General features: G+C 54.5%; 1 protein-coding gene across 2 annotated transcripts in view; it reads right to left on the bottom strand.

The window, feature by feature from the left end:
* Positions 1-10,150, bottom strand: part of LOC125450639 (serine protease HTRA2, mitochondrial-like) — a 34,578-nt gene that overhangs the window by 8,898 nt on the left and 15,530 nt on the right. The window contains exons 1-5 of one of the 2 annotated variants that reach the window (XM_059650688.1): positions 9,435-9,849; positions 6,443-6,647; positions 4,662-4,856; positions 359-391; positions 44-152 (exon numbers count right to left, since the gene is read on the bottom strand). In XM_059650688.1, coding sequence (XP_059506671.1) covers positions 44-152; positions 359-391; positions 4,662-4,856; positions 6,443-6,647; positions 9,435-9,832 — 940 coding nt within the window. In that variant the 5' untranslated portion in view covers positions 9,833-9,849. Of the gene's footprint in view, positions 1-43; positions 153-358; positions 392-4,661; positions 4,857-6,442; positions 6,648-9,434; positions 9,850-10,150 lie in introns of those variants that run through there. The other variant, XM_059650689.1, reaches the window with a different exon arrangement.

Raw genomic sequence — 10,150 nt, 5'->3', positions numbered from 1 at the left:
AGCTGACCGGTGCCTCGATGTTAGACGTAAAACTGTCACTTGCTTTTGCTCTGTTTGGCCTGCACGAGGAACTGCCGCAGCCTGTCGGATGGAATGGCGAACGATATTCCAGCTGTCACCTTCATGGTGTTAATTCCAATCACCTCCCCGTCCTGTGAACAGAGGACAGAGTCTGGTCACCACCTGGCAGGCACTGTGTTGGCCTGTCTCTGTGAGTGCTCCCTCTCCTTCTGGTCCTGCCACTCCCCCATCCACCCTGCACCCCTGTCCTCCATTCGGCCTGCTCCCTCCCACCGACCCCCTGCCCGGCCCGCAGCCCTCTCACTGACGAGGGTGAACTGAGAAGGCGATAACTCACCAAGTTGACCAGTGGGCCTCCAGAGTTTCCGAACTGGAAGAGAATGAGAAAGAGGGTTGAGTGACAGGAAGAGGTGGAGAAGCAGTGTCCCACTCGCTCATGCCTGGACCATCCTCAGTGACTCGCTGCGAGCTGCGCAGAAACAATTCCTCAGTGCAACGGCCCTCACTGTGGGCCAGCTCTGCCCACAGGGGCCTGGCTCCACACGAGCCTGCTTTCCCAGCCCCCACTGCAGGAGCTCAGCCAACAGTCCTGGAAGGACGGCTGTTGTAGACAGGCGGAGCACCTTGTGGATGGTGGGGTTCCTGTTGGCGGGAATCACCTCATCATTTCCACAACCCAGTGAGAAAGAGCCGCCAGAAACAGTGCCAACTGCTCTGGCTGCTGTTTGCTCACCATTCCCTTTCGTCAGTGATCACCACAAAGCTCCCCCCCCCCCCCACGCCCCAGTAATCCACCCACACCAGAGGCCCCTACCCCCACCCCCCAGTAATTCCCCTGCCGAAGGCCCCCACGCCCACAATCCCCCCGCCGAAGGCCCCCACTCCCACCCCAGTAATCCCGCCGAAGGCCTCCACTCCCACCCCAGTAATCCCACCCCGAAGGCCCCCACCCCCACCCCAGTAATCGCACCCCGAAGGCCTCCACCCCAATCCCCCCCGAAGGCCCCCACCCCCACCCCAGTAATAGCCCCCCCAAAGGCCTCCACCCCACGAATCCCCCCCCGAAGGCCCCCACCCCCACCCCAATAATCCCACCCGAAGGCCCCCACCCCCACCCCAGTAATCTCCCCCCCGAAGGCCCCCACCCCAGTAATGTCCCCCCCCGAAGGCCCCCACCCCAGTAATCCCCCCCGAAGGCCCCCACTCCCACCCCAGTAATCCCCCCCCCGAAGGCCGCCACCCCCACCCCAGTAATCCCCCCTCCCAAAGGCCCCCACCTCCACCCCAGTAATCACCCTCCCAAAGGCCCCCACCTCCACCCCAGTAATCCCCCCACCGAAGGCCTCCACCCCCATCCCAGTAATCCCCCCCGAAGGCCCCCACCCCCACCCCAGTAATCACCCCCCTGAAGGCCCCCACCCCACCCCAGTAATCCCACCACCGAAGGCCTCCACCCCCACCCCAGTAATCCCACCCCGCAGGCCCCCCCCAAGTAACCCCACTCCGAAGGCCCCTACACCCCCACCGAGGCCCCTACCCCCCCCTCTCCACCGAGGCCCCTACACCCCCTCAGTAATCCCCCCCAAGGCCCCTACCGCCCCCTGTAACGTATCTGTAGAATGCCTTGGGATTCTCTAACCTTACTTGCCAAGCTCATTTCATGGCCTCTTCTTGCTCCCTAATTCTGTGCTGAGTTCTTTCCTGCTTTTCTCTCATATTCCTCATGGATCCTGTCTGATTTTAGATTCCTAAACCTTACATAGCCTTTCCTCCTGTAGACTAAATACACAACCTCCCTCAGTATCCAAGGTCTCACGCTTGGATCTTGCCCTCCAGCACAGCCAGTTATGGTGCCTCAGGCCAGGCTGATGCTGTTATACACCCCAGAAAGGATACCGCCCCATACAGTAGCCAAAACAGTGCACCTGTGTATATTCCTCAGTGTGCTCCAACTCAGCAACACAGCCCATGAGGACCTGTGGCCAGCTACACCTCCTGCAGACACCGCACACTGGACTGCTCCATGGTTCCCCACGCCCAGCAGGAGCACACCGCTGCCCAAGCTGCCATCTCTGCCCCTTTACACAGAGAGGGGTAAATGAATCTTACAGTGCCTGCCTTACTCAGTGAAGCCCAGCATTCACCTACACCCGTACTTACACCAACTGGCTCCTTAAACTATACAGCAGTCTTTAAAAGCAGGCCAGGTACCCCCTCGGCTACAACAAACTTCCTATCAGTTCCTCTTAATATCTCTCCTTCTCTTATTGTTGGTTTAGAGGTGTGTAATACTTGGGGCTCACCATTCCTTGACACTGAGTTCCTTCTCACTCCGCTGACTAGTCACTGCACCCCCTTCTCACAGAATGCTCAGCGAAGTCTCCCAGTGCTCTCTGTTGGCACACAATTTCCCAAATTTAAACTCCAAGTATGCTGCTCATTCTTGGAGTCTTTCACAGTTTAAATAATAGCTCCTGCTATAGTGTACAACTTCACACTTTCTGATGTTAAACTCCAGTTGCCAGTTTTTTGCACAATTGTCGAACGCTTCCACATGCATATTCCTCATGCCCTCATCACGACACTCCCTTCCTTACTTTCAACTATTCTTCCGGGCTGAGGAACAATATGACAGTGAGACATTCTATGGCTGTCCTCATCACCCTCTCCCTCTGCACCACAATTACATGCATCACAAAACAAAACATGAAAATAAAAGTACAACTAAATGAATCAATTATTCTTTTTCGTCAAATGGAATTCATCAAAGATTCCAAGACCACTTTGCAGGACCAGGGCAGCAGATGCAGAGGAACACCACTCCCATGCAAGCTCCCCTCCGAGCCACTCACCATCCTGCCTCACCGTTCCTTCACTGTCACTGGGTCAAAATCGTGGAATTCCCTCGCTGAGGGCATTGTGGGTCAACCCAGGGCAGGAGGACTGCAGCGGTTCAAGGCGGCAGCTCATCACCATCTTCTCAAGGGCAGTAAAGGCTGGCCCAGCCCAGCAATGACCATGCCCCATTAGCAAATTAAACAAATGAGAAGCGGTACTGAGTAAATTGCTGGAACTGGGGCTGACAGGGGTTTTAATGAACTTCATCCTGGGCTCCTAAACGAAATGGTTAGTCAGGTAGTTAATGCATGGTTTATAATTCTCCACAAACTCCTTTGATTTGGGGAAGGCGTGCTATAACAGAAGATAGTGAATGCAATTCTGTAATTCAAAAAGGGAGGGAAGCAGAAAGCAGGAACGACTGGCCCGTTAGTTTATGTGTTGTAGGGATAATGTTATTATTAAAGGTGTTATAACTTGGATTTGTGGCAGGTGATCAGGCAGAGTTAACACAGAACTGTAGAGCATAGGAACAGGCCCTTCAGCTCAACTTCTCTGTACTGACCAGGATGCCACCTGCCTGCACACCTCTATTCCCTACGGGCTCACGTGTGTGTTTAAATGCCTCTTAAACAGTCTATGGTATCTGCTTCTACTGTATCCTCCAGCAGCAAGTTCCAGGTACCTACTACACTCTGGGTATGAAAGCTTCTCTCACACATCCCCTTTAAACTTACCCCCTTCGCCGTGGGCCCAGTATTTACCATTCCCACTCTGGGATAAAGACACTGACTATCCGCCCTACCCATGCCTCTTATAATTTTAGAGACTTCTCGCAGGTCGCCTCCTCAGGCGTTGACACCACCGAAAACAATCCAAGTTCGTCCAATCTCTCCTCAATAGCTAATACACTCAAAATCCAGGCACGATCCTGGTAAACCTCTCCTGCACCCACTCTTTCCTCCAGTGCGGTGACCAGAACCACAGACAATCCTCCAAACGTGGCCTCACTGCAGTCTCATACAACCGCACCATGGCTTGCCATGTTTGGTACTCAATGCCCCAACTGGTGACCAGGCCGTGCGCCGTCTTCATCACCGTATCCGCTTGTGTTTCCACCTTTAGGCAGCAAGCGCTTTGCACCCCAGGATCCCTCTTGTCTAGCAATGCTCAAAACATGCTTTGTGAAACGGACATGATGATTAATCATTTCATTGGAATCCTTTGAAGAGATAGCACACGAGATAACGGGAACTGCAGATGCTGGAGAGTCCAAGATAACAAAGCGTGGAGCTGGATGAACACAGCAGACTGAGCAAGCCCGAAACGTCAGCTTTTGTGCTCCTAAGAGGCTGCTGGGCCTGCTGTGTTCATTCAGCTCCACACTTTGTTATGAAGAGATAGCCCACGCAGTGGATACTGGAGCCTAGTGAACGGGCTGTGCTTCGATTTCCAGAAGGCATTTGATAAAGTGCCACATCAAAGGTTACTGGAGGAATAAAAGCTCATGGAGTGGGTGGTAGAATATTGGTGAGCACAGAGGACAGTCTGGCTAACAGGAAGCAGACAGTGAGCATGAATGGGTGAAATAAGGGAGGTGTGCCATGAGACACAATGTGCTGGGACCGTGCCCCACTGAAATGGTGTATCGACCTAAAGCAGTTCAAAAGGTGGCTCAGCACCAACTTCAAAAGGGCAAATAGGGATGGGCAATAAACATTTGTCTAAGCCAAGATGCTCTCAGTCGATGAATAAATTAAGTTCGGAAACTGTGACCATTTCCACACGAATACAACACTCACATCGATGGACGCATCGGTCTGAATATATTCCATATCTGAGTGGGCCATGCCAAGCTCCTGACCCCCTCTCTGCACAGAGCTGACAATCCCGGACGTGATGGTGTTCTGGAGGGCGAAGGGACTGCCCATAGCAACAACAAACTCGCCGTGCCTGACCTCGGAGGACACTCCTAGCGGCAGCGTGGGAAGCGGAGTCTAAAAGAAGCAACGCAACTGTCAGTATCCACCCAACACCAAAACCACAGCCAGCTCAATCACAACACAGCGGCAGCATCTCCTTGGCACACTGTTCCCCCGAAAACACACACACACACACACGGAACACTGTTGCCCCGAAAAAACACACACACTGTTCCCCTGAAAACGCGCACGGCACACTGTTCCCACGAAAACACACACACACGGCACACTGTTCCCCCAAACACACACACACACACACACACACACACACACACACACACACACACACACACACACACACACGCACACGCACACGCGCGCGCGCGCACCACACTATTCCCCCGAAAACACACGCACACGCGACACACTGTTCCCACGAAAACACACACGGCAAACTGTTCCCCTGAAAACACATGCACACGCGACACACTGTTCCCACGAAAACACACACATAGCACACTGTTCCCCCAGAAACACACACACAGGCGGCACACTGTTCCCACGAAAACACACACACACACGACACACTGTTCTCCCAAAAACATGCGCACACATAGCACACTGTTCCGCCGAAAACACACGCACACGCGACACTGTTCCCCCGAAAAAACACACACGCACACGTGATACACTGTTCCCCCGAAAACACATGCAAGCAGCACACTGTTCCCCCGAAAACACACGGGGCACACTGTTCCCCCGAAAACACACACACGCGGCACACCGTTCCCCCGAACACACATACACACACACACACACACACACGACACACTGTTCTCCCAAAAACACACGCACACATAGCACACTGTTGCCCCGAAAACACACGCACACGCGACACTGTTGCCCCGAAAACACACGCACACTTGACACTGTTCCCCCGAAAACACACATACACGCAGCACACTGTTCCCCCGAAAACACACGCACACGTGACACACTGTTCCCCCAAAAACACTCGCACACGTGACACACTGTTCCCCCAAAAACACTCACACGGCACACACTGTTCCCCCAAAAACACTCACACGGCACACTGTTCCCCCAAAAACACACACACGGCACACTGTTCCCCCAAAAACACACACACACACACACACACACACACACAGCATACTGTTCCCCCGAAAACACACACACACGCGGCACACTGTTCCCCTGAAAACACACGCACACGCGACACACTGTTCCCCTGAAAACACACGCACGCATAGCACACTGTTCCCCCGAAAACACACGCACACGCGACACTGTTCCCCCGAAACCACACACACGCACACGTGATACACTGTTCCCCCGAAAACACACACATACACGCAACACACTGTTCCCCCGAAAACACATGCGACACACTGTTCCCCCGAAAACACACGCACACGTGACACACTGTTCCCCCGAAAACACACACATACACGCAACACAATGTTCCCCCGAAAACACACGCGACACTGTTCCCCCGAAAAAACACACACACACACACACACACACACACACACACACACACACACACACACACACACAATTACCTATGTTGGGGGTGGGGGGGGGGGGGTAAAGACACCGTCTCGTGTCAGCATTACTCTGCCCACAGTCCCGGTGCTTACCTTCGGGTTGATTTTGATGGTGGCAATGTCAGCCACCTGGTCAATAGCTTGTACTGATGCTTCATACATCTCTCCGTTCGCCAGTTTCACCCTCACCCTCCTCTTGTTGGCAACCACATGGGCATTGGTCACTATCAGGCCGTCCTCTGTCACAGCAAAACCCGAGCCATTGGAAATTGGCATTTCCCGGCCACTGAACGGGTGCCTGGGGAGGAAGGAGATCGCCTTACAGGGTCTGGTACGGCAATCCTCCCATTCTCTGGTCAGATTCACTCCATCCCAAAGGAGCAATCTCTCCACCACCCTCCCCCTAACCTTCCCTGCTCCTCAATCACTCAATCTTACTCCCTTCAGACCCATCATACATCAACTAAGCCCCTTTCCTCTCCTTCTCAACCATAAGATAGGCCATTCAGCCCACTGAGTCTGCTCCACCACTCAATGAGATCATGGCTGTTCTGATAATCCTCACCCCCACCTTCCTCCCTTTACCCCCCACCCCTTGACTCCCTCACTGATCAACCATCTGTCCATCTCAGCTGGAATGTACTTCATGACCCAAGCTCAACAGCCATCTACGGTTAAGAATTCCACAGATTCACTACCTTCACAAGAAATTCTGTCTTAAACGTGCAACTATTTATTCTGCAACGACACCGTCGGGTCCCAGACCCTCCCCAAGGGGAACCAACCTTTCCACATCTACGCTGTCGAGTCCTTGAGCAATCTTGCATATTTGCCTCGCACTCACCTAAATTCCAGTGAGTATACACACAACCTCATAACACAGAACAGTCCCTGTTGCTGCTCTGTTCTATAGCCTATCTTACAGTCAGCGGCATACAGCACAGAGACAGGCCCTTCTGTGAAACTCCTCCATGCTGACCAGCCTTCTTAAACCGAACCAGTCCAACTTACAGACAGAGGGTCCCGCAGCACAGAGACAGGCCCTTTGGCCCAAACTGGCCCATGCCAACGTAAAAGTCTATCCACGCTAACCCCATTTCCCTGCACTAGACCTTTCTAAGCCTTTCCTGCCCATGTGTTTGTCCAAATGCCTGCCAAATGTTGTTAATGTACCCGTCTCACCCACTTCCGCTGCCAGCCCATTCCATATGCGTACCACCCCCTGTGTACAAAAAGGTGCCCCTCAGGTTCCCAAATACCCTTTCAAGTTTGAGAGAGATAATTGCTCACACTCAAAGCCATGCTCGCCTTCCCTGATCAGTCCTTGCTTTTCGAAATACTGTAAATCCTGTTCCTCAGGATCCCCTTCAACAACTGATGCCAGGCTCACTGGTTCTCTGGCTTTTCATTGCATCTTTACTTAAATCACAGTACACTGTTAACACCCTCCAGTCTCCTGGCACCTCACCCATGACTGTTAAAGATATAAATATCTCTGCCAGGGGCCCAGCAATTTCTCCCCCAGCTGCCCACAATGTCCTGAGATACATACAGCACGGAAACAGGCTCTGGGGCCCAACCACGCCATGCCGAACATAATCTCAAACTAAACCAGTCCCACCTGCCTGCCCCGGCCCGTATCCCACCAAACCTTCCCTATTCATGAACTTATCGAAATGTCTTTTACATGTTGTAATTGTATCCACATTCACCACTTTCTCTGGCAGCTTATTTCACACACAAACCATTCACGGTGTAAAACAAGGGCCCTCATGTCCTCATAAGACGACGACGCCCTTGTCCTGAAATGCCCTGAACCCTGTGCTCAGCTTCCGGGGACTAATCTCCCTGGTATGTTTGTTGTTCTCTCAGCACCTCCAAATGTGTTTTTCCATTTAAGTGGTATTCAGCTCCTTATCCCCCCGGCCAAACCGCACAACGTCACATTTTCCCATTTTGTAATTCACCTGCCAAGCGATTCCGCCGGCCCCCCCCCCGCCCCCGCAAGTAAATATCTCAATAAGCCCCTGCAGACTCTCTCTCTCCACACCACCACCCCCGCCACATCAGCTTGGAGGACCCTCTTATACCCCAAGTCACCCCGCAGGCCTTCTTAACCGCCGCAATATCCCCACAGACACATGTCTCTAACCCCCATATATCCCTCTGCACACCCTCCCCAACTCCCGGACTCATCCCCCCAACGTCCTCTCAGAGTCGCGTCCTCCCCCCTGCACTCCCCCTCCGACCTCCATATATCCCTCTGCACACCCTCTCTGACCCCAGTACCCGCCTGCACACCCTCTCTGACCCCCATCCTCCCCCTTGCGCCCCCACATATTCCCCCCGTGCACCCTCCCTGACCCCCATACTCCTCCACCCTGCACACCCTCTGAGAGGCCCGTCCTACCCCCCGCGCTCCCCCTCCGAGCCCCACATGTTCCCCCGCAAAACCTCTCTAACCCACATACGAAACCCACACTCCCCCATCCCCCGTACACAATCACCCCGATGCCCTAATATCCCCCAAATACCCCTCTCTAAACCCCATGCCCCATATTCCCCCAACGCACCCTCTCTGACCCTAATACCTCCCCCATGCCTCCTGCAAACCCTCTCTGACCCCCATATCCCCCCAACGCACCCTCTCTGACCCTAATACCCCCCCCATGCCTCCTGCAAACCCTCTCTGACCCCCATATCCCCCCAACGCACCCTCTCTGACCCTAATACCCCCCCCATGCCTCCTGCAAACCCTCTCTGACCCCCATATCCCCCCAACGCACCCTCTCTGACCCTAATACCCCCCCCATGCCTCCTGCAAACCCTCTCTGACCCCCATATCCCCCCAACGCACCCTCTCTGACCCTAATACCCCCCCCATGCCTCCTGCAAACCCTCTCTGACCCCCATATCCCCCCAACGCACCCTCTCTGACCCTAATACCCCCCCCATGCCTCCTGCAAACCCTCTCTGACCCCCATATCCCCCCAACGCACCCTCTCTGACCCTAATACCCCCCCCATGCCTCCTGCAAACCCTCTCTGACCCCCATATCCACACCCCCCCCACCCCCGGTAATTACCTCCCCAGGATCTCGATGTAAACCACGGCGGGGCCTGTTTTCTCCACCACATCCGCGATGAAGTTGAACTTGAAGCGGGGACTGTCTGGGGGAACGGGCCGAGCGGCCTGTACCTGGGGGAGAAACAGCGCGGGGAGCCCGAGGCGTGAGGGCGGCCTGGGCTCTGTGCGGGCCTCGGCCTCCCGCTCCCGATCCCGCCACAGTAGCAGCAGCAGCGCCCCGGGGCCCAGGCCCCACCAGGTTTTGGAGTTAGAGCCTGCACCGGGCTCCTCGCCATCGGCCCAGGGCCTGAGCCCACACGCCAGTGCACGGAGCCCGGGCTGCCCCCCGCGGCCCGTCCCCAAGGCCCGGAGCCCGGGCCCGAACCAGCGGAGAGAGCGGGCAATGGGCGCCGCCATCTTGGAAACAAGAAGCAACTTTATTAACACCGTGTGGAGGTGAAGGGTCAAAGGGCAACAGGGTCAGGGTAATAGAGTGAGGGTGATAGGGTAACAGGGTCAGGGTAATAGGGTTAAGGTTATATGGCAATGGGGTCAGGGTATTAGGGTAACAGGGTCAGGGTCATAGGGTAATAGGGTCAGGTTAATAGGGTAACAGGGTTAGGGTTATAGGGTAACAGGGTCAGGGTAATAGGGTTAAGGCTATAGGGTAACAGGGTTAGGGTTATAGGGTAACAGGGTCAGGGTCATAGGGTTAAGGCTATAGGGTAACAGGGT

This window comes from Stegostoma tigrinum, chromosome 1 (genome assembly GCF_030684315.1).
Source record: "Stegostoma tigrinum isolate sSteTig4 chromosome 1, sSteTig4.hap1, whole genome shotgun sequence".
NCBI classification, from domain to species: Eukaryota; Metazoa; Chordata; class Chondrichthyes; order Orectolobiformes; family Stegostomatidae; genus Stegostoma; species Stegostoma tigrinum.
This window is presented reverse-complemented; position numbering and strand designations above follow the sequence as displayed.